This window comes from Pelecanus crispus, chromosome 5, assembly GCF_030463565.1.
Source record: "Pelecanus crispus isolate bPelCri1 chromosome 5, bPelCri1.pri, whole genome shotgun sequence".
Taxonomy (NCBI): Eukaryota; Metazoa; Chordata; class Aves; order Pelecaniformes; family Pelecanidae; genus Pelecanus; species Pelecanus crispus.
Window position 1 is genome coordinate 25,240,315 of NC_134647.1, and position 23,578 is coordinate 25,263,892.

At 43.5% G+C, this 23,578-nt stretch overlaps 1 protein-coding gene across 1 annotated transcript in view; it reads right to left on the reverse strand.

Moving 5' to 3' along the window:
- The window catches only part of WIPF1 (WAS/WASL interacting protein family member 1), a 33,826-nt gene extending 12,205 nt beyond the window's left edge, over positions 1 to 21,621 (reverse strand). The window contains 3 exon segments of the mRNA XM_075710965.1: positions 309 to 438; positions 1,976 to 2,064; positions 21,525 to 21,621. Coding sequence (XP_075567080.1) covers positions 309 to 438; positions 1,976 to 2,026 — 181 coding nt within the window. The 5' untranslated portion in view covers positions 2,027 to 2,064; positions 21,525 to 21,621.
- Positions 21,622 to 23,578: the final 1,957 nt, after the last annotated feature.

A 23,578-nucleotide genomic window follows, 5' to 3' on the forward strand; every position in this document is an offset into this window, starting at 1 on the left:
TCTCTGTGCTCTCCTCAGTCCTGATGGGGGTTTACATAGTTTTCTGATTTAAGCAAATGAGAAAATGAACTGCTTTATGAGAGTAAGCAAACAAATTAACACTCACATTTCATAAGCAGTACTTGATTTCTCAGCTGACTTAATCCATGATGAACAGAACTTATTTTCATGCATGCCAACTTCCCGCATTTTATTTTACCTACTTCTCTCATGGCAGTTCATCTGACAATATACAAAATAATTTTCTGCATTCAGATATGTGGAACTTTCACGCACACAGAAACTCCAACATGCAGAATTATACTTACTGTCTAGAATCGGAGCACTTCTGTCATTAGTAACAGTCTTCTTTAGCTTTTTTCCTTTGGTAATATCAGATAATAGAGCATTTCGCCCTGCTTGTTCTGACCTGCTTAGGGATGGCTTTTCAGTATTTGCCTGCAAAATAAAATTAAAAATGAGGAGGCAAAATAAACCTCAACTTCTAGCTGCAAAAGCTTTGCTCAAATATAGTAGTTACTTGAGACCTCAATTTCTGTTTTAACAGCACTGGAGCGGGTAGCATGCTGCGTCTGATTTTGTGAATGACGTTACAGGTAGCCGGCCTTGTTACTGACTCGAGGCCCCAATGCTGCTGCTATTCTAACCCACACTATTCACTGGAAACAGAACGCTTTTACATGAACTCCCTTTTTTTTTTTTTTTTAAACTCAAGATTTAGAGTCTCTGATTTGTTAAAGCCAAGGCACACCTGTGGCAAATTGCCATTTTGGAGACCAAACAAGAACAAACTACATACATAATTTGATTACACAGAAAGGTGGACATTCTTGCAAGTTGTAGTGAAAACTTCTAATATAGAAATTCTGGAAAAATCAGAAGAAAGATGGAGCTTTATCTACTATTTTAGTTTTAATAGAAATACTTTAAAACGGCAATCACCACTTCAACAATATAGACCTCTTCAAATAGACCAAATAAAACCTTTAGATGCGTGATGTTGGTCTCCATCGTCCTCTCTTTTATGTTTTGGTGACACAGTTTTTCAAGGAAGAACAAAAAAAAAAAAAACCACCCATACACATATGCACACACACGTATATATGGTTATTTCTTCTAGGAAATGGTGGTTCCTGAAAAACTTTCTAACTTATCAGATCAGTGTTATGGAAATTGCCTGAAAGGTGGTGAGAGTTGCCATGGAGGGACCAAGCACAGAGTCCATATCTTGCTTGTCGTGGAAAATGAGGGAAAGACTCTTCAGTGGTACAGCCCAACCTATCTGTGTAACTAGCTACAGTTTTGCTATGAAAACATCCGAGTACTTTACAACGGCATTTCAAGAAGCCTCTTCTTCCGTGTCAGTGAGGTAGGTGACTGCTGCAGGACAAACACAGCACAAGCTCTATTCCAGCTTAGGCTGATTTAAGTCAGGTCTGATGTAGTCTCACCCACCATGCTGTGCCAGCAGTGGATCCTGTGCTCTGATACCACAGGCTGGCTGAGGGAGCTGTGCTAGCTAAGAACTATCCTTACCAAATTTAAACAATAGGATTGATTTTTTCCAGCTTGGGTCATGTAAGTACTAGAGTAGAACAAGGGAGAAGGTAGAGTACTTGGCTGGAGAAAGCCAATGGAAGAGCAAGACTTGAATTCTGCTGACTTAGACAAGCTGCTGAGGAGCTGTGCCTCTCCACCCAGGATCCCTACACCAGATCAAGCCACCAATGTGGGAGGAAGAGGAGGATGGAGAGTCAGTGTGGCTAGTGACATCCATATGGGCACTGGAAGGGAGTGGAAGCGATGGTCCCTCTTGTAGGATCCACCATCAACCGTAAAAAAAAAGTCAGAGAGCTGTCCCCAAATACCACACACACCCTCATCCACACCTCGATGCCTCCAGATGTCCCGTTCAATATGACAAGCAGTAACAGAGGACAATGCATGCAGTACGTTTACCTCCTGTAAAACTTACCAAGGCCAGTGTTGGGGGCGGAGGGGGAGCTGGAGGGGGAGGCACAGGCATGGTGGAAGGCTGAGCTCCGTCAGGTCTTGCTAAGAAACCTGCACAGCAGAACACAGAAACACACAAGGCCCAGAGATTAATAAATCTTAGTAAATAAATTTCTACTCAGCTAAAAAACATCCTTGCAGCTAACAGGTTTATCTGATACATTTTCTAAGTCTAAATAATCTGTAAAAAGCACTTCATGTTTCATTATATGGAAACCAGCTGCATCCTTAAATGGGGGCTCCCTACATGATCCCCACTGCCATACAAACTCACAGACATACATATCCAGTTTTGCACACATACACAACCCATGCATTGCTATGGCAACACACAAAAATGCAATAACAAAATCAAACTCTGTTTAATCCAACAGTCTTGTTCCTGTGGAAGTACTTCAGGATAATCCCATAGCTATGGCATCAACCCTTACTTCAAGAAGGCATCATCTCTTTAAGATCATACTACGAAAGAGATGCTGACTTAAAGTCTTTAAATTGCTGGAAGATACACACGCACACTATTATGGGTAGGGTGGAACAGCAGAGCTCTAGGAAAGACTCATGCTTCTTCCTTTCTCCCTGCTTGCTCTGAAGGCTCCAAGCTCCATCATCACCTCTGAATGCACCTTCCTCCTCCTCGGGAGCAGCACACAGTCATGCTCTGTGCACTTTCCCAGAGGAGAAAGAGCAAGCAGGCGGCCCGGCCTCTCAGCCGCAGAGGGAAAAGCCTGGCTGCCAAAGCTCAGCCTTCCCCAAGCTTCCCTGCAGGAGACCCGGCTCCTGCTTTTCCCCACCCCCAGCAGAACTTCCAACCTAGGGCACTCCTAGGAGGGTCACACTTGAGATGTAGATCTTCATTACAACGAAAACATTAAACAAAAAAAAAGAAAGGACAAGCATCAAGGAATTTTTTTCAAGTCACAAGGGCTTTTTGTGGCATTTTGGCACACTGCTCCCTGGAACTATGCTCATCGGAGGCTCCAGGGCTTTTCTAATGGTGCTATGGCATTTCAGCATGTCCTTTGCTCTTGCCCACTCACCTGAGTCAGCTTTAGTAACAGTCATTTGCCACCATTTGTATAATGTTTGCACAAGACAGGTAAACACAGTGGGAATAGGAATAAGGGTTATTCTCCAGACAACCTCAGGCTAACTGTTGAGGTCCCCAGGGCAGTTATTTACAAGAATACACAACTCTTACTTTCTGAAGTCACTTAATTGTTTTTGATAAAACCAAGGAGAACTGTAATAGCACAGTATCTGCCAAATCAACTTCATGCTAGGTACAGTACCCTTTACAGTTTAAATGACCATTAGGAAAATGTTCTGAATAGAACAAAATGGCATTTGCAGTGAGGGTTTGAGGCGAGTCACCGCCTACAAAGTCTGTAACGGCTCTGAGATGATCCATGATATCTGTGTGAGAAAAAAATGGTTAGCAGTACAGATCTATCTTGTCAGATGCTCATGCTTCAAAAGAATTAGGATACAGCTATAAACCCCCCCCCCCAAAAAAAAATTGCTGAGCTACCTTCCTCGGAAGAAAACTTCTATGAAATAAGATTTTAATGGATTTTGTCTAAAATCTTTAGGGAGGAAGGGGCTTGGAAAGGAGTCAGACACATCACCTCTAGCTCTGGCTGACTACCTAGAAAAAAACATGGAGTTCAAAGTGGCATGAGGCACTACCACTGCCTCTAGTGTTTGCAGGTTTTCTTCTCCCGTACTGCAGAAACTGTTTCTCTTTCCGGTTACTGCGAAAGAACAAGCAGAGCAGAGGGGAAGTTGGCAGATGGACAGACTGACAAAGAGGAAACTGTGTGAAGCCGAGCTTACACAGCACTGTGCAAACACACGCATTCCCATAGTGCTGCAAACGGACCGGCGTGCTCTCCTCAGTCCCCTGGTGCATTACTGCGCATCTTACAGCGTCTCCACAGAAGCGCCAGCTTCACATTCAGAGCATCTGCTTGAATTCAGTTATATTCCTGTCTTCCATATTTCTAGCTTTCAGCTGTTACATAAAACTCTGCACAAAGCCCTATCCTTTCCCGATCTGCTTATCCTAAATGCAATATTTGAAATCTGAAGCCTATTAAAAGCACCAGGACTAATGCTGCTTTGTTCTTCAGCTTCCTGTTTAAAAAAATAGTCAACAGGAAAATTATTTCTTACAGCAGACCACAACCATCCTGTTTCTTAACACAGTCTTTTCACAGCTGCAGTTGTCTCTAGCGTAACTGTGCCATTAGGCTATTTCACCAAGCTTTTAACTCCTTCAGCTGATTTAAAAAGAGAAAGAGAAATTCTGCTCTTTGCACTGCTTTGATAAGAGGCCAAAGCAGTCTGGAGAATGTGCTGTAAGTCTTCTCAGCACTCCATGTCTATGAAAGCTTCTTGAGCAGGCAGAATAAAGTTTGGTTTGGTATCAGACTTTTAAATGAATTCCTTAAGGCAGCTCAGACCTAAATGCAGCAAGCGAGCTAGTTGGTCTATGAAGTGCTTTCTCTAAAAAACAGTATTTTTGCAAATGCCATAACTTGTCTACCTCCCTGTCAGTTAAGCAATTACTTTCTGCATGCTTGTGCTGGTCTGTTCTACTTTTTTTCCTTTTAGCTGGGTTGTTTTAGATCAGCTTCTTAAGGAATTGGTGGGGAAAGAGGGAAAGCAAGGTAATGCTCGAAGCCTCAGCTCTCTAAGGGGAAGCCACTACCCACGGACACATCCAGCCTCTCCAAAACCCTCACTGCACACATTATTTGCAAGGAGGTAAGGGGGAGAAAGGCCCTGGGTGCCCCCTCTTTCCCTATCCCATCTTCCAGAGAGATAACATCCTCTGATGTACCTGTAGTCACCAGCTGCACACTAGCTAGTACCTCTTCTGGTACTGAAGGGCTTTCTCAACAGAACACAAGGGGAAATGAAGTACATAGCTGCACACTGGTGAGCACATTTAACTACTGCTGAACAAGCCCTGTAGCCCCCAGGGCAGTTACTGGCAGGGGGGGGGGGGAGGGGGGGGGGGGTCTGGGAAATGGCATTTTGGAAGCACAGGACAAGCTTCTGTAATAGGCCAAACTCAGGCAGACCTGGCATGAAGTTTAATGCAAGCATCCTGCAGTTGTTTACTTGTGATGCTCTAGAGCACACACTTCCTTTAGGAGCCATCAGAAAAGAGATCATGTGGCATGACTCAGAAACCTGCATGCCCACACACAAAAGTATAACGCATACACTCACAGAGCCAGTAAAACACCCCAGTTTGTCAAAATTTAGCTTAAAACGTAAGTTACGACACTGCTTCACACTTACTTTTCTCACTCTCTGACTCTGCTCCTGCTGCTGAGAAGGAGAATTTCAGAAACTCAAGCTGAAACTTTGCAGCAAGAAACAGCACCTTTGTCTTTGAAGCTCTAACTCATCCTTGCTGTTCGGTTGTTAGATTTTGTAGAATCTATTTCTGTGTCTGACTTTTTGTAAGCAAAAAAAATGGCGCACTCTGGATTTTTAAATTTGATCACTATAAGCCTGTATGAAGAGTAACAATGTACTGAAGAGATGCAGCAACCTGGGGGCTTGCCCACACCGCATAGTGCAGTGCTGGGGCTGACCCTTGGGATGAGCAGCACCTCTTGGGCTGCAGAAGCAAAGCAGCTGAGTCAGCACAATGCCGAACTTGAATTCTGCAGCTGCTTTGTTCATCACTAATTCACAGGACCGCTGTTTTGCGCAGAGTATAGAGATGCCTTAAGATGTTAAGCGTAACTCTGTAATTAGAGGAAAGCTTTGGTTACTGTCCTACACTTCAGCAATAGACTCAGTTCATTATTTGCTTGCTGGCGGGAAAGAGCTGGCTTTAAGAAATGGACATTATGTTCAGTTGCTAACAGCTGACACTATAAAATACCTGAAATAGTAACCAACCCACCCAGTAATAAATTTTACCTACCAAATCTGTTAACAACCAAGTTGCTTGTAACACTCGGTCCTGCAGGGTGTTGAAAAGGAACCAATTCCAAAAGGCCAAGGCTGAAGGCATATCGGTACTTTGAAACCCAGGATGCACGTCCTTGCGTATTTTCTAGGCAGTAGTGTAAGTTATCACAGCTTTTAAGAAGCTATATGGAAATGTTATATCTAGATGAGTATTGGTGGCGCAGCAGAAAGGATTACGGTAGCTAACTCACACGCGTACACCACAAAGCCCCAAACACAAAGGTCTGTATTGTCAGCAAGAGAGAAGGATTTCCACAGCTGGGAGCAGCGGCGGCAGCTGCTCTCCCGCTGCGAGGCAGGCGCCAGCAGCGCCGTGCACACCGCCGCTTCCTCTGGAGGTCCAGCCTCAATCAGGGCTGCCATCGCCATGAGCACGCACCCCACCGCGGTCCTCACACGTGCTCCACACCGCCTCAGCTACAACCCGGGTGCTAGGGCAGCCTCCCTGCAGACCACGGGCAACCTTCTCCAGAGGGGTGTGCACACAGGCTGCATCCGCTGCCTTTTAAGAAAGCCACCCCAGCCGTTAGCAAACGAGATGCCCCGGAGCTGCCCGCCTAATCCCAGGTAAACCATGCAATCAGAGCTGCATAAGGAAGCTCTGATTTTTGCAAGCTACCGGGCACACCCAGCAGTCACTCTCAGAAATGGTATTAAAATATTATGATATGCAATACATCCTGATAAAAACTAATTCCACTTAAAAACCAAAAGAGAGGAGAGAGGAAGTATATGTTGCATTCTGCAAAGAGCCCTCTGCTCTGTGAAGTAATCCTTAAGGAGCAATAAGCAGAAGTGGCCCTAATTGACTTCCATGAAACACACCTTTGGGCATTTCAGACGTAATTTGGTACTTCAGAGATCATTTCAGAAGCATTACAAATGCTAAAAAGAAATGTGACATTTAACGTGGGATGGACGGTATGAACAACTGGACAGCAAGTGCGCTGTTTGCATCTAGTCAGCCATTTTGAGCTGCTTCGAGGCACCCCCTCTTAAACACATTGAGTCAGAGGCAGACAGACAGCTCACTGTGGTTAATCATTTCCTGCATGATTAATTTCCACGCAAAAAAAGAGGAAGGAACAAACAACTGTAGAAATAAAATAGAATTGATAGAACTTAAAGGGGAAAGAAACCCGAAGTTGCCAATTAAAATGCCGATTGGCCCTCTATGCAAAAGGACCTAACTTCCAAACCAGTATTAATTTGGTTCTTTCAAAGTGCATTACTTCCTGCTAATAAAAGAAGGGAAAATTTTTAAAAATCTGAATTTGAGGAAATTGCACTAGGTTACCAAGCACTTTAGTAAGGTAGCTCTCAAAACAAAAAGGACAACTAACTGTAAACACATTTCAAAGTAGTTGGAAAATGGTTTAAAATCAGTTTCAAACAGACCACAATATTTTTTCATGAGCTGTTTTTTTTAAGAGAGTACAGAACTATTAAACCATTTGTTAAAAAAAAACCAAAACGTTACCATGGTGTCATGAAATTTGTTCAAGTCCCCCCGCTCCCACTTTCCTTGGTGGACCTGAGTCATTAGTGTGCATCTCCAACATTCCACTGCTGTACCCTCCAAAGGCCAGAGGGGCTGCCTGCATTAAGAGTGCGGCAAGGGGTGAACGAGAGCTTTAGAGGATGCTGAAGACACTCCTCCCATGCAACACCATGCCAGTAAATCTCATCTGAAAAAAAATCAGGTATTTTTCTTCTTCTCTTTTTATTGAAGTTTCTAAATATGTAGAAACCTATAAATAAATATACAGATAGATGGTTTTAAGCCCCTAAAGAATTCAACAAGGGCACCAAACCAAAGCCAGTACAGCATGAAGCTACTTGAATATACTGAAGAGGAATTCCCCTACAGGGTGAAGAAAGAATATTTAGGAGACTCTGGCCTCAGTCACTCACACACAGAGGAGTGAAAAGCCTGACAGATGCTAAAGTAACCTGATACAAGTTTTAACTGAGACACAGGGGGGCTGCTGTATAACCACCCTATACTCAGCAGGAGAGCCTGGACTTTCCTCATCCCTAACTGGGATAAACCTTTTGAAGCCGAGCAGCTCTGGAGGAAGAAAGTGACACCTAAAATGTCACTCTCAGTATTTTTGGGTCATTTAACATCAGTGACGGGTTTCTTAAGGATGGTTTCTGCCTGAAACAACACTCCTTTTCATGCAGGGATTACAAGACTTTGTGGCCTGAGAAAGAACATCACAAGGGTGTGAGAATGCAAATTGTCCTACCCTTTCCAGAGGAAGCTGTGATAGCGAAAGGAGGCATTAATGTTTCACCCTTAAAACCACTTGCAGAGAACCAGACAGCCAAAAGAGAGACCAACAGAGAAGTTACTTTGGATGCATGAGACCCAGGGAAATTCTGGGGAGCTGCCGCTGCCAGAGAGGAAGCCAACTTTTTGGGGGACTTCTCGCATTTCAAAGAAATGCTCCACAGTACCTGAAATGAGTGGTATGAGTATGACTTTCCATCCAGACTGAAAAATGCCATCCCCTATGCAAAATGCCAGGGCAGAAAAAGTGGCCGGTACCAGCGATGCCAGAGAGCTGTTGCCTGGACCCCGAGTCAGAGCTTCCTTTCTCTTTCCACAAAAAGCCCTGGGAAAGGTGACAGACGATAGGCTTCATTCGTGGGTGTCGTGGTTTAGCCCCAGCCAGCAACTAAGCACCACGCAGCCGCTCGCTCACTCCCCCTACCCCGATGGGATGGGGGAGAGAATTGGAGGAGTAAGAGTGAGAAACACTCCTGGGTTGAGATAAGAACAGTTTAATAATTGAAATAAAGTAAAATAGTAATGCTAATAGTAACAGTATAATAATGATAATAATAATAATGATACACGAAGCAAGTGATGCACAATGCAATTGCTCACCACCCGCCGACCGATACCCAGACAGTTCCTGAGCAGCGATCGCTGCTCCCCGGCCACCCCCCCCAGTTTATATACTGAGCATGACGTCATATGGTATGGAATAGCCCTTTGGTCAGTTTGGATCAACTATTCTGGCTGTGCCCCCTCCCAAGTTTCTTGTGCGCCTGGCAGAGCATGGGAAGCTGAAAAAGTCCTTGACTAGCATAAGCAGTACTCAGCAACAACTAAAAACATTAGCATGTTATCAACATTCTTCTCCTACTAAATCCAAAACACAGCACTATGCCTGCTGCTAGGAAGAAAATTAACTCTATCCCAGCCGAAACCAGGACAGTGGGCACACGCGTAAAGTGGATGATGTCTATGTGGCCCCGAAGTAGGACGTAGCCCAGCCTGAATGACACACAGGAGCTGGCAATAACAGGAAGATCTGCCACGGGGAACTGCACCTTTACAAACTCGGCAGTGACTGACTTGGGGGCTGCAACATTATCCTGCTGCAGTCAGGGGCCAAAAAGGAGAGAAGAGGAAAGCCAGAGCCTGGAAGTCTCTGACAGGAGTGCACAGGGCAGTTCTTGGGGAAGAAACACATGTCAAGCCAGTATCACAGTGAGCATTTTTTCAGCCCTACTTAGGCTGCAGAAAGATGATACATTTTTTATTTTGTTTTGTTTTAGATATACACTTTTCAATAAATTGCAGAGTTCTAATCTTTTACCTCTTACAACAGCATAACCGAGCTACATGAAAGGTGCAGGTGTGGCAGGGCTAGTGAGGAGCAGTAAGATAAATAACCACAATAGCAAACAAAGTACAAGACTAGTCAGAAAAAACAATGAGAGGATGCAGTGAGGTGCTTTCACGTCTCTGTGGGTGTTAGCCCAGGCACCTGTGCCCTGCCAACCCTATGGCATCTCCACCCCTCATGCTCACCTCCCTCATCCCTGAGTACCCAGCCAAGTGCAGTGACCCTGCAGGCAGCACTGGCTGCAGCTCACACTGGGCAATTCTCCATAGTCTTAAAACTACCTAAACAATTTGAATCTACTTCTTACCATCAGAGGAAAACAGTAACAAAGCAGGTTGCTGTGGGGTGTCAATGACAGGTGAACTATCAGACCACTGAGCCAGCACATGACTGTGGGGTGCCAAGAGCAGTAACAGCCAGATGCACTCATGGTCCACGGCAAGTTGCATCCAGCAAACCCCATCTGTCAAAGGCAACCAGGAGTTATATGGCAAAAATCCAGTGGTGCTGCATCCATGGAAAATTACAGCTAAGAAATAGGCCACTATGGTGTCAGAATGTTGTTTTAATCCAAGTATTTTAAAAACTTTTTTCTTTTTCAGTGACATATTTTTCAAGATATGCAGAGGATCACAGGCAATGGCTAGCTTTGGAAGACTGCCCCCAGTCACCAATATAGTCACTATTTGGACGAAGCAGCAAAGCTTTTGGTCAGTTTAAGTGTTTGGATGTTGACTTGAGAAAAGCTGATAATGTGAGAGCAAATACACTGTAGCGGAAAGTATCTCTGACTCACTGAAAACAGAAATTGCTTCCATCCAATCCATGCTCCTACAATTTCTTTCAGCCAGTGCTTTCAGAGGAGATGTACAGAAATATTCCTGTCTGCTCAGACTCTGAGAGTCGGCTCACCGCCCCCCAGCCACAGCGACCCTGCCCTGGGGAGTGGGACCTCAGCCCTGCAAATGGCGCCTGGAGCAAAGCCCCTGCACCAGGCACCGCAGAAGGGAGTCTTGCTGGTGTTTTAAAACAAGCACGTGTGTGTCATTCCTCAGCAGGAGGTCGGGGCCAAATGCAGCGGAGAAATCTACAGTTACTGGGCTGTATCCCAGCCCTTGGGACAGGAGTACACAACTTGAGACACTGCAACCTCCTACAGCTCCCCCTCCGCTCCTGCCTCCCTGCCAAAAACCAAAAAGCCCTCTCCCCAACCCCGCCACAAAGAAAAGCCCCACAGCAAACAGCTTCATCCTCTCTCCCAGGCAGAAGTGATAGTTAAGGACCAAGCTGTTTGTGACCAAGCTCTTACTTCAGCTGTCCAGAGCACAGCTGCCTGCAATATTCAATCACCTACCCTCCAAGGCAGCCTTTAGTCAACCCAAATGTTTGAAACAACGCACGAGGCTGTGTTATCCTAGGCATGCTGCCCAACACAGCCAACGAGGGATTCACCCAGGCTGGAGGCGACCTCAGCGTGCAGCCCTAAAGAAAGGGACCCTTGTTACCGTGCTCTGAAGAGGCTGTAGGGAGAACCTCTCCACATAGGGACAACATACCCGGGGCTACAAGGACCTGATGTCTATCTCCATCTTATTTCCTTGCCTGTTCCTCCTTGTGAACATTTTGTGTTCACAAAACACTGTTCCTAATGCATAGCCCAAGAGCTTCTCTCCGATGGGGCTGCTTTTTCCAGTGCCTCATTACTGCAGAGGTGATCACTCAGCATCATGTGGCTGCTCAGCAGCATGCGCTTCGCTGCACAGCTTTCTCCCCAAAACTTGAGCCGTCTTCGGCTCTAGGAACTGTTGGCAGGGTGAACAGGCTAGTTCAGAAATTAAGGATTTCGGAGTATTGCCTGCAGCTTCTTCAGTCCTAAATCAGAGCAAAAAGCATTGCATTAAGTTAGAAGAAATCCTGAAGAACAGGACTTTTTCTACCAGCTTATCCTCCCAACGCACTGCTCAGCTCTCCAACCAGACAGGGTCATTCGTGGCCTGACAGCGGCTGGCAGCCTGCACAGAGAGGCAGGCGGAGGGCAGGAAGGGATCTTTCCTGCACCCCGCACCTGGTGACCCAGAGGCAGAAAGGCATGGGCTGGCCCTCGGAGCCCCCAGCTTGTTACCACAGGAAAATAACTTTTGTTCACATTAGCATCTCCGCCTTTTGCCTTTCCACCTATTGCCTCATATTTTTTTTTTAGGATGTTACAGATCTGACCACTTGTTTGCTTTGTGTGGCATGAAAGCAATTCTGCCATTTGAATCAAATTGACAGAAGTCTGGAGGATTTTTTTTTCCCTTCTCTCCACTGTTTTATGGCATAACAGGCTAAAAAGTGTCAGAAATTAGTCTGAATGTTTTCTCTGGACACTTGAGCTGTTGCAACTTTCAGCCAGCGTGGAAAGAAGTCATAGGAACCAAATTTGGTGAGCAAGCCCTGGGATTTTGCTGGTGGACTTCTGCTGACCACAGTTGCCCACTGGCATGCCATGGGTCCCCTTCACAGCAGGGGTTATAAGGAGAGGGGCTTCTCTCTGCAAATCCTGAGGCTGGGATGAAAAGAGCCTGTTTGGAGCCACAGGTTACATTGTGGGAGCTCTGCGACACCTCACACCGCATCCTCTCCGTGCCCAGGGCACAAAATTAATTACGTTGTGACCTGCGTAACGCCATTTCTGAAGCTGTCTTCATTCACCTTTCTCTTCTGACTAGTAGGACGACATGAAGCTGCAGTTGAAAGCATTTTACTGTAATGAAGGCATACAGAAAAGGATCAAGGATCTCACTCACTGTCAGATTATTTTACTTCTCAGTAGGCGTAAGTTTAGAATTCGATTTTTTAACATGAAGTGTTATCTTCATCACAATCAACTAAGTCTTCCTAAACCTGCAGTGAACTGTGACTGGTCTACTAAAGCCAGCATCTATAAAATACTATTAAAATAGCGACTATGTCTAAAGGGGAAATCTGAGGCATATAAGGGCCAGACATGTGGAATGTATTTAAAACACCGTTTTCCAATCCCTCTCTCTTGTAAATATTGCAATATTCCTATAAAAATGTTGAAATACTACAGTGCACAGAGATTAGTTCAGATTTCACATCAAAAGCCCAAACAAAAAGTTAAGTGGCCTGGGCAGTCAGCAGGGAAAGAGCAGCTACACAAGCAAGAGTGCATTAGAGTTTTTACAGCCCAGGTGTCGACATGAATTAGAGAGTAACTTGAATACCTGTCATTAGAGGAGCAATCAAAGACTGATCTGCCCAGAGTGTGGGAAAAACAAAACAAAACCCAGCCCCAGATCTGCATCATGTAAGGCAGCCTGCTCTGCCAAAGACAGTTCAGAAAAACAAATACCACCTCGGAGCCAGGTTACTGTCAATAAAAGCCTCGGTTCAGTGCGGCAAGCCCCATAAATCAGTTTTGTGAGAAAGAGGCAACCAGGTCTGGTAGAGATTTTAATTAAAAAGAAAACCCAAAAAATCTTATTTTCCATTCCAAAAGTTAATTTTGGATGATTTGAGGCTGCAAAGTGCTGAGACTCCAAACTTCCACTAAAATGGGTGGAGATGGATAGTCACATTTTACTCTCATTAGAGTTCGTGGAAAGGCTCAGGCCAGTTTTCAGAAGGGGGTTGGATGAGACCCATTGTACCTTATGACTTTGCTGAAAGTGTTTGAATTATTTTGGATGATCAGATTTAAAGATTAAGAAAAGTGCATCCTGCGAAGTCCCTTGATGTTCTCTGCTGTGCAGAGATTTGCACTGTAGCTTGGGGTTAGTCAATTAAACCAGATAATTTGTGAGCACTGAATCATATTTGCACATAAGTAATGAATTTGAGGAGTCAGCAATCACGGTTGGTATTGGCTCCCACACCACCATCTTTTGGATGCAGAAGGCTGGTGGAGCAAGGACCACAGCCACAGTCTGCACAGAGATGCCATCACTTGTGTTCAGCACTGCTCGCATCTTGCTTCATGAACTTGGGGAGAGCAACCAGAAAGATATACTGTCATCTGTCTCAAAGGACCACGACCTATTGAAAAAGTCCCTGTAACTTCCCCTCTGTGCCCTGCTCATAGACCACAAACTGAATAGAAACTCACTTCAGACCTTACAAACTGCCTAGATACTAAACGAGGACTCATTCTGCATATGACTTGTATCCCCTGTGTTCACAAACCTTCTCTGACCTCTTATGCAAAAAGCTATAAAATAGCATTTCATCTGCCATTTAAACGCTTACTTCAGTAACACGGCCAGGGAAAGTTAAGTTCTTTGTAGACTCTGCTGGGCTGTTACAAAACAATTACTTTTTTATAATTCACATTCCCAAAGGAATTAATGCAAGTTTGCAAATAAAGCAATGGAAAATTTTCAGCGTACTGAGGTATAAATGAGTATACACAAAATACACCGTTATTTTGCACGCTTAAGAGTTTTTAGTATTTACTATGATTGGTACGTTATCATAGATCCTCCTCTGAGAATAGGTACAAAATGAAACACTCTCTTACATAATTTATATAATAACTAGCTTACAGTAATTAAAAATGAGTATCACTTTCAAAGCCTGAAAACCCTGACGTATATGAAGCTGGGCATCTGCACATGCAGAGAGTTGGACAAAGTGTCCATTTGCACAAGCAATCAAAGCGACTCGCAGCATCCGTTCTTGCTTGCTTGGAAGAGGGCCTCTGCCCTCTGAGGTTTGGCCTGCTGTGTAGTTCATACTGCGTCTCAGAAAGCTTTCAGATGGGCTGCTATGGTTTCAGTAATTATTTTTAAAGGTTCTCGGCAATGTAAAAACAAATCTGTGGAAGAGATTTTAAAATCAGGATGGAAATAATGAAGGGAGTAGGGGGGGTGGGAAGAGGAGGCAAAAAGTAATCTGAAACAAACAGAGGGTCTGCTTCAGCAAACAACCTCTCCCCTCCCCAAACTCTAGGACTTCAATCGCCCCTTCTTCATGTTGGAGCCAACCTTCGCTCACCTCAAACCTCTCAGATACTGTGGCCAAAAGGTGATCATCTTTTCAAAAGGCTCTACAAAACTTTAGAAACTGCATCCAAAGCAATAAAAAACCCACCCCAAAACCCAAGGTGAATTAAGGATAAAGAGATTAATTTTAATCTTAAATATCCTACCGTACATACTTTGGTTTGAAATGGATTCATTTAAAAACAACAAAGAAACGCAACAGCGTTACTGAAAACACATTATTTCACATGCGAATTTACACAATCACCTAATATCCTGGCAGAACTGGCAAACGATTTTTTTTCTAATCCATATTAAAAACAAGCCCAAAATGTTATGTTCCTGCACCACCAGATTATTTGCCTGGTCGGAATCCAGCAAGAAACTTCTCCTGCAACTTCAGAGAAATAGATAGAGGAAGCAACACATTATTGCTATTAAAAATTGTCCAATAAGACAACTCGAAAGCTATCTTTAGGTAGCTTGTACAAAACTAACAGACCAGATAACGATTAAGTAGATTGAAGGTTGCTATTATCTCTGTGTTGTTTGGTTTTTTGTATCATATATAAAATCTAATAAACCAGACCATCTTTTCCTCTGTTTTAAAACACACAGATTTTATAACATATATTATATATATAATATAACATATTAACTGTGTTGATGCACCACCTTTATCGCTACGTCAAGAAAAGCTTAATTTTAAAAGTCTATTTTTTTAATAAAAATTAAAAAATGCTGTCCTTAGCCGATAGAAACTGCTCTAGTTTCACTCCAGACCTATGAAGTCTTCTACCAGAGGAAGATATGGTCCAAAAGTAGTAATGCAAATCTGTATGATAAATGATGAGGGCTGCCAGTTGAAGCTCTAGGGCTAAAGCAGACTACCAGCAGAGAAGACGAAGAATTGTCTTTTTTCTTCCTACGATACTGAACCACTGAATCCATCACATGCCTTATTCTGAGCTGACCAGCACTTCCCCACCTCCAAGACCAGTTACTGGATGAAACAAACTGCTACCTAATGGAAATATGTATAGAAACCCTGCAGAGGATCTCCTGCTCTAAGCTTGCTTCTTGGGAAGAGCAGCTCCAGAGTAAATTAGTGGTTTGGTGACCGCCCTGCAGAAGGTCACCTCCAAGCCAGGGACCAACCAGAGGGATGGGTGGAAGAGCAAAGGCGAGGGTGCTTGGAGACACCCTCACTCTTTGGACAGCCCTGAGACGAGCTCTAGATCAACCCCATGAATTGAAACCACAAGAGGGAGGTGGAACTGGTGGACTGGTGTTGAGAGAGATCCCCAGGCAAGGAGCCTGGTGTCCTAGTGGTTGTTATCTCAGAGCTGGAGCAGTGGAAGGACAGACCTGAAATTTTGCTTCCTCTGGATTTAGTTCAGCTTTTTGCAAAGCAGTAAAAATCTAATCCACGGTGCATTGAATACCTCTCCATGCGTAACAGGAGAGACCTTAGCCTTCAGCATTTGAGTTTGCATGTGTGCAAGTCACCCGCAGTGCTCATGCACTGTTCCTATCACTGACAATTTCCATTTGGTCCAATCTGGAAAACATCCTGAGTAATACAAGGATGAATTTTTCTGTTAAGTATTTCCAACACTGCCTTTTGGCAAGAAAAAATGTCAAAAGTCACTTGGAAAAGAAAGGTACAGCTAAGACATGTTTCAATTATTTCATAAAAAAGCTGCCAAAATGCAAAGAGTAAAATCCAGGCAATACTAATATTCTTCATAATTATACCATTATAAGCTAGGCAGAGATGAGAGTATTGACCAACCACAATTACATTTTATTTCATTTACTACAGTAGAGCTACAACAACAATTCAACTCAAAATAGCTTTGTAAAGCCATTTTTACATACACCTTGGAATTTTGTCTACTTTTGCAGCAGGGCTAGATATTTATGAAGTATAGATATTTATGAAATATAGCTGAGCTAACATTGAAACAGAGGGTTCAGATTTTACAGCTGGCATTTTAACTGAAGACTCAGTCTTGATACTGGGATTACGAAATTTGCACATATGCATCTGAGTACACAGTACCCATCTGCAGCAGAGGATGCCAATTTAAACAACCACAGTAAGGGCACACAGTTAAGCTGTCCACACTTAACCTAGTGTTTTCATTGTCCAGTTGAAAGCCCTATAATTAAAGACATTTTGTCGAGATTTCATTTATGAAATATCCTTCTCAACTTATCTTGGCAATTATCTAATATATGGCAAGGTACAAGTTTTGTTTTGCATCAGTCTACGGGTCTTTTAGACTTAAAGCAATTCTAATGTTATATCAAAGACTAACTCAGTCTAGGAATTTAGATTCCCTGTTCTACGGGGAGAGGCACTAAAAATTTGTGTATGTTGGTATACTACAGGATTTAATAACGTGTGTTTGGGATTAAGAAGAAAAAAAAAAATAGAGAGAAGTTGGAAACTAATTTTATCTCCTGTCAAAGTTTGAGACATGAAGAGATTTTTTCTAAAATTTAAATTTTGTACTGAATTCACCTTCAATCTCAGGGGGAAAAAAAAAAGGTTTTGATAAACTGGTGGTTTTAATTAGAAAAGCTTTTCAATAAAAACGTCCTGAAAAACTATAATTGTGATCATTAACTTTGATATCCAAACAGAAATTTTCCAACTTATGCATCAAAATCCTATTGATAGAGGCTTACGTCTTCCTAGCTTTGCTAGTGTATTGACATGGTGCTGCTGACCCAGCACAGGGCTCTCTTAGTGACTCCTGACTGCCTTGATCATCACCTGGTACCAGGAGGGACACGGGGCAAGTCGGTGCCACTAGAGCCAACACTGGGAGGACACAGATGTGGACAAGCAAGGGGCCCGAAGTCCTGTAAAGGGGACTAGTTTAAAGCATGGCACAAATCAAACCAAAAGCAACCAAGGACAAAGTGAAAACGCCCTTCTGCTTTCCTCCACGTCTCCGATTACAGAAGTCTTTGCTCCAATTTCTTTCGCTTTGGAAACAACTTTTTACAGCTGCATATGGCAAGTACTTAGCTAGCGAGCGAAGAAGAGAAGCTGGAAAGAATGATTATTAATGGATTCTGCCAAAAAAATAGGCAGGGCAAAGCCTTTTGTGGCTTAGCACAAGAACTAGTCAATCTTCCCCTATGCAAACAGGAGGCATGTCCTGTGTTGCCCTCCCAAGAAGAAATACAGTGCAGCCGCATCACCTTCTGCAGCAACCCGGGCTGGACCCTGTGGAAACTGGCAGCACCCCCACTTTCTACTTAGGAAGGTGGTTGAGTCCACACATATTAAAAGACAGCATTTGCCCAAGTCATTGTTAATGAAAAGAAAGAGATTCCATTCAGCTATCTGCATTTTATTTTAAATATTTATATCTCCAACCATTTTCCATGACCTTTGACAACCAAGGATTTCCATGCAGCAAGTGTAGCCAAAGGCAATGTGCCATACTGGCACCTGCCCTGGAGGGCACGTGTTTACCAGCAGGCTCAGGGGACTCTAGTGACATCACACATGAGGTCATATCTAGCTGACTGTGCAGGTCAGTCAGACCCAGGCAGACACGCTAGGCAGGTGAATGCACTAGAGGGACAAATCCACATCTTGCCTAAACTCGGTGGGAGCTGCAAGTCATTGCTTGAGGAGAGACAAGGTAGCCGGCCAGCTGCTCTGGGGCCAGCAGCGGCTCCTGGTTCCTGACAGGTTTTTGGAAGCAGTGCCCAGCCAGCACCGCACCTCCGTTTTAGCTGGCAGCTCTGAGACAGCGGGCTCCACAGGCCGTGCAGGGGCTCATTGGGAGCCCAGGGAGCAAGTGATTTTGGAGGTTATTTGCCTCCATGCAAGACAGCAGGTCTAGCTGAGCTCCTGCTGGTATACCAAATGCAGCTTTTTGCATAAAAAGTAGTATTTTGGCGCTGTTTAATCTAAAAAAAAAGTATGCATGGCATACCACTGCCACGAAAAAAACATACCCACAAAACCAAAAGCAGCCACATACCATCATTCAACACTTGCATTTCCTCTTTAGAACATTCACTGCCAAGTCTTCTTACTCCACAGGACTGCTCAAATTTGTCCTTGCTAATGTCAATCTACCAGACACTCAGAGGAGAAAACAAATCAGTCACTGAAGGCTGGAGTGCTCAGTGCAGGTGCCCTGAAACAGCAGGTATTGGAGGCTGGCACCCAATTTCCCCTTTAATATCTTTGCAATAAGAGTGGTTGTCGCAGTTGTTAAACCCTAAAGTTAGCATCACATCTGCAAGATCCTGTAAATACAGCTGAAACCCTGATCAAACTGGCTGAACGGTTTGGCTAGCTTGCATGGGTTTATTTTAAGTAAGTTTGAAGACTAAGTTTAGCATATGGCAGACTGAAATACAGCTCCTAACATCTCTGCTTTCAAAACCAGAATTGGTAATTAAATGGCGAGTTAAGAACCACTTCATATCTGAGGCCACAAGCTTCCACATAAAAAGAAAACTTTTTCCGAACTAAGAAAGCCGTTGTATCGGGATCAAACCCACAGCGGAAAGGAAGCTTTGTGTTGGTTTTATCAGATCATAAGACATCGCTCTCACGAAGTCTACTTTCTCTCTTAAACTGCAGTCCTGGTGACTGGCAGTCCTCAAACAAATGATCGCGCAAGGATCACTGTTTTCTTCTGTGTCTGCCAAGGCCCTTTTCATAAGCAGGCTGGCTCACAGGGGTGAGCCTGTGGTTACAGGTCGTGCCGGTCCAGGCACCACTGCACAGAGAAAAAGCCCCGTTTCTGCGCAGAAGGGGTACAGGAGCACCAGGGCTGCTGCGTGAACAAAGCCTGAACTCTGGAGCCAAACACTGCTTCAGGCGAGCCCTGATCCATCTGAACTTGCTATTAGGAAACACTGTTCAATGCAGACCAAACTGGTTTTGCACAGCCAGCGTGAATTTGAACTTTGCCATTAGTATCAGAGCTTTGAGAACCATGATAAAAATGAGCAGTTTTCTGTCTTCCCACAACTGTTCACCTGAGAAAGCAGCACAGCCTGCCTTTTCAGGTCTTCCTCTTACGCCGTGAGCAGACCTGATCGTTACTTTACTAGCTGCTAATGATAACAACTCAATACTTTCCCACAGCGCACAGTGTAATGCACTCATTTTATCTGTTGACTCCCAAATTAGAAGAGTAAAATCGCCTCAGGAAACTCAGGAACAGCATGTCACCTTCCCTCCCTGAAAAGCGGAGTACGGGACATACTGTACCATACATATGGAAATGTTTATTGCCTTTAAAATAACTATTCAGCTTTCATCAATAACCAGAAAAAATTAAAGTCACTGTCAAACAAAGAGACTGATATACAGAATGCTAGACAGCAGGGCTGGAAGAGGACATCATTATTCCTTTCCTCTTTGTGGCTATTTGAAAACTGTTTACATGCCTCTCTGATCTTCTCTTCTTTAGGCTAAGCAATCATATTTCCTCCAGTCTTTCCTCATGGGTTGTATTTGGTCCATCTCTCATCATTACTGCTGTTCCTAGGACATTCCATAATCCCGCATCCTATTTGAAATGGGTGAGGGTGATACAATCCACCATCTTTTTATCTCAGTATTGCATTGTATGTTCTTTTGCAATATCCAATTTACTAATTTGAAATAAAATATAAATGCCAATTTAAAAATACTCATATTTTCCCTATACGCATGTCTCCCTCCTGCAAACAGCCCATCCTTTGTAACACACATTGTCCAAACAGGTGTTTGGCTACTGATCATACAGTAGTACCATCTTTTTTGGTCCTCTAATATGGAATAACTCTCCAAACATTAGGCTTTGACACCAATCCTCATCCTGGCAGCAGTTCATCATGCTCGGTATGAGTTGTGGAGCCACAAATGAAGTGAGGCGTTTGTCTGCTCCTAGGGCTAACTCCTCCCTCTCACATCTCCCAAGCCTGGCACTCAGATTTCTCCAGGCTGTGGTTTCCAAAGGAAGTGCACTGCTGAAACTACACCAAAGCATCAACCAACACGGGCCAGCAATAGGCCCTATCAAGAAGCCCAGAATGGTTTTGTGCTCATGTATACAGAGAACCAAAATCCCAAGTGCCTCTGGGACCCTCCCAGCATCAGTTTCTACCTGGCCCACTAATCACAAAGAAGCCACAGTCAGGGCTTACAGCACAGTGCATTTGAGGTAGGAAATAATATTTGATCTGCTGGACTGCACCAGTTCTAGGTCAGCAAGTTGCAGCCTATCTACAGCACATGCTTTCTGCTTGAGCCTCTGCTGCAGTGAAAAAAAATTTAAAAGTAAACTTGCTGTTACTTCTTTCTGATTCACTATGTGTCTCAGTGGACCTTTTCATACTACTTCTGTTTATTATCACCAAACTCTAAACATTGCAGCCTTCACTGTGCAGTTCTCAAGTGTAACGCCATTTGCTCTAAGTCAGGAAAACTACAAATTCACAGTGCTTGGTCAAATCATATCTTAGGTCTCCTGACCTACTTGTGAAGTCTTAAATCCCTCCACTGTTAGCCCCATGCTACTGGAATGAACCCACACAAACACACACACGTTAAAAGCTTGTGGATTTGGCAGAAAATTTGACTTAACCTAAGGCACCTAAACATGACATTAGGAAAGGTGTGTCATATCAGAGTATGTCGGTAAACTGGCATTGCCATTAATCCTGCCCTGGAGAAGAACGACTCCTATATTGTCACACTGCAAATCAAGACAGGAGATGGCTCTATGCCTTCTGACTGTTAACAGGCCGGGGATGACGCATGCCGGAGACGTGTTTCCCCGTGCTGCTGCTCACACAGTAACTCCACCCCACCGCCGTCCCTCTCCCCGCGCAAACTCCGTGGGCTCTGTACCTTGTCACCGCCAGGAGAGATGGTTGCACAGAATAGGAAGCCTGGCAAATTCGGTCCAGAATACACTTGCTGAAGTCAATTAGATCTCAGTAACATTGCCCAGCTTGCACATTCCTGCAAGGAAGGAAAAAAAAAAAAAAAGAAAGAACTATTAATTGCGAAACCAAAATGTTGGGGACCACAGAGCCTGGGTACGTATCTATTGATGCATCTCCTTGCGTAAGCAGAAGCTCTGCACGAGAAATTGGCAGCGTGTAAAGAGGAGCCCGCCTCCATCTAAAGAGGAATCAGAACAGGGAAATACACTGACTGTGCTCTCCGTATCAGTCCCTGAGGCCAAAGGGCCCAATTTGTTCTCAAACAAATTTAAGATAATTCCCCTGACTTCAGCATAGCATAGTAAAAGCCAATATAAATGGTGGAATGAAAGCAGAAAAGCCTAAAAACATGTGTGGATCGATGTGGTGGTGAGACTGAATGGAATTATCCACTGCTACAGTTGCTCCTCTTAAAAGAGCCACGGTTCACCGACCAGCTTTGTAATAAGGAGGTTTCTATAGTTTAGGCTAGAGAAAAACGCATGCACAAGCTGAAACAAATCAACTAAAAAGTAAAACCGACTTCCTTCAATCTCTAGATGCTTTTAACAGCTAATTGCAGAAATGATTTGCAGAACTTGCATTTAAGTGTGGGGGGGAAGGAAGGGGGAGGGAACAGCCAGCAAGACGTGACAGAGACATGCTGCAAATAATGTCCCAGCAAAAGATACCCTTGTCCATTTGATGTATTTAATATTAAAATAACAAAATGTCTTTAACAATCAAGTCAATTTAAAATAAAATATAAGAACAGTAACCATTCAGCATTTTATGGATCTACTTCTATTTAGAGATCAAAGTCTCAAGACTCCAATCCCTCCCTGGTATGAAACCTTTGCATACACTATGTGGTGAAATGAAACCCACAAGGGGATCCTGCTATAAACTCTCTGAAGCTGGCCTATGCAGTTCAGGTTTGCATTAGTTGGTGTTGCACATCTTAACTCCTACTTTTTCCCTTGCACAGAGTAGGACAACCCTGTGCTGTAGATCCAAGTGCACAGCGGACACAAAGCCAACAGAGCAGTCCAGCCGAGTAGCTTTTGGGGCGCAAAACTGGCCAGTGATTAAAGTGGCATTCCGAGTGGTTTATTCTGTTTGTTTACAGAATTAAGGATACTTTAAAGTTGCTTTCATCTAACCTTGAAGCTCTCTCAAACTTACAATCTTTTACACTAATACTGCCCAAGGGAAAGAAACCAAAGTAAATAATTTTTAAAAAATCATACAGAAAAATAAAATTTTCTTCCATAGATGCTATGAATATGTGCAAACACATACAACACCTTCTCCCTTCCTTCTGAAGTTCAGTGAAAGAGGCAGCTTTTTGCCTGAGCACAGAGTTTGTCCCCATCTGGTTCCATTTTTTACTATTTTCTTTTTTTGGTTTCCTTCTCTCTCATTCCAATCCATATTTATTTCCTTTTGTTTAGTCTGTACTCTTTATTCCCTTTCCTCTTTTTGCAGATTTCCTTTTTAATTTGTTCGGGAAAGAAACATTCTTTCCTTGGTTTTCATAATGCAAGCTAGTAGAACAGGCCCATTCAGAAATTCCCCCTCTACTACACCCTCTCCCATTCTTTCCCTCCTCTTTCAGTCCTGGGTTGTCTGTGCTCACTCCTGGCAGCAGAGTAAAATGTTAGGTTTATTTATTTAGGAAACTGTATCAGTTTATTTTTTAATTCAATTTCAAATACCCACTGCAAACCACTGTGTGGAGGCTCAAATACATTATTTATGAGCCATTATATTTAGCTTAAAACAACTCATCTATTTGAGATGAGCTGCTATAAGTCAGGATTAGGCTGAAATGAAAATGTCTGCAGCAGGATTTTACTAAATTCCTTTTAAATCACATTCTTTGTTAAAAAGAGTTGAGTTTCACAGTGTTCTGGTAAAGGCTATAAACCCTAATAAAGCAGAAAGGCTGATTTGGGGCAGAACTCTGTCTCTCTT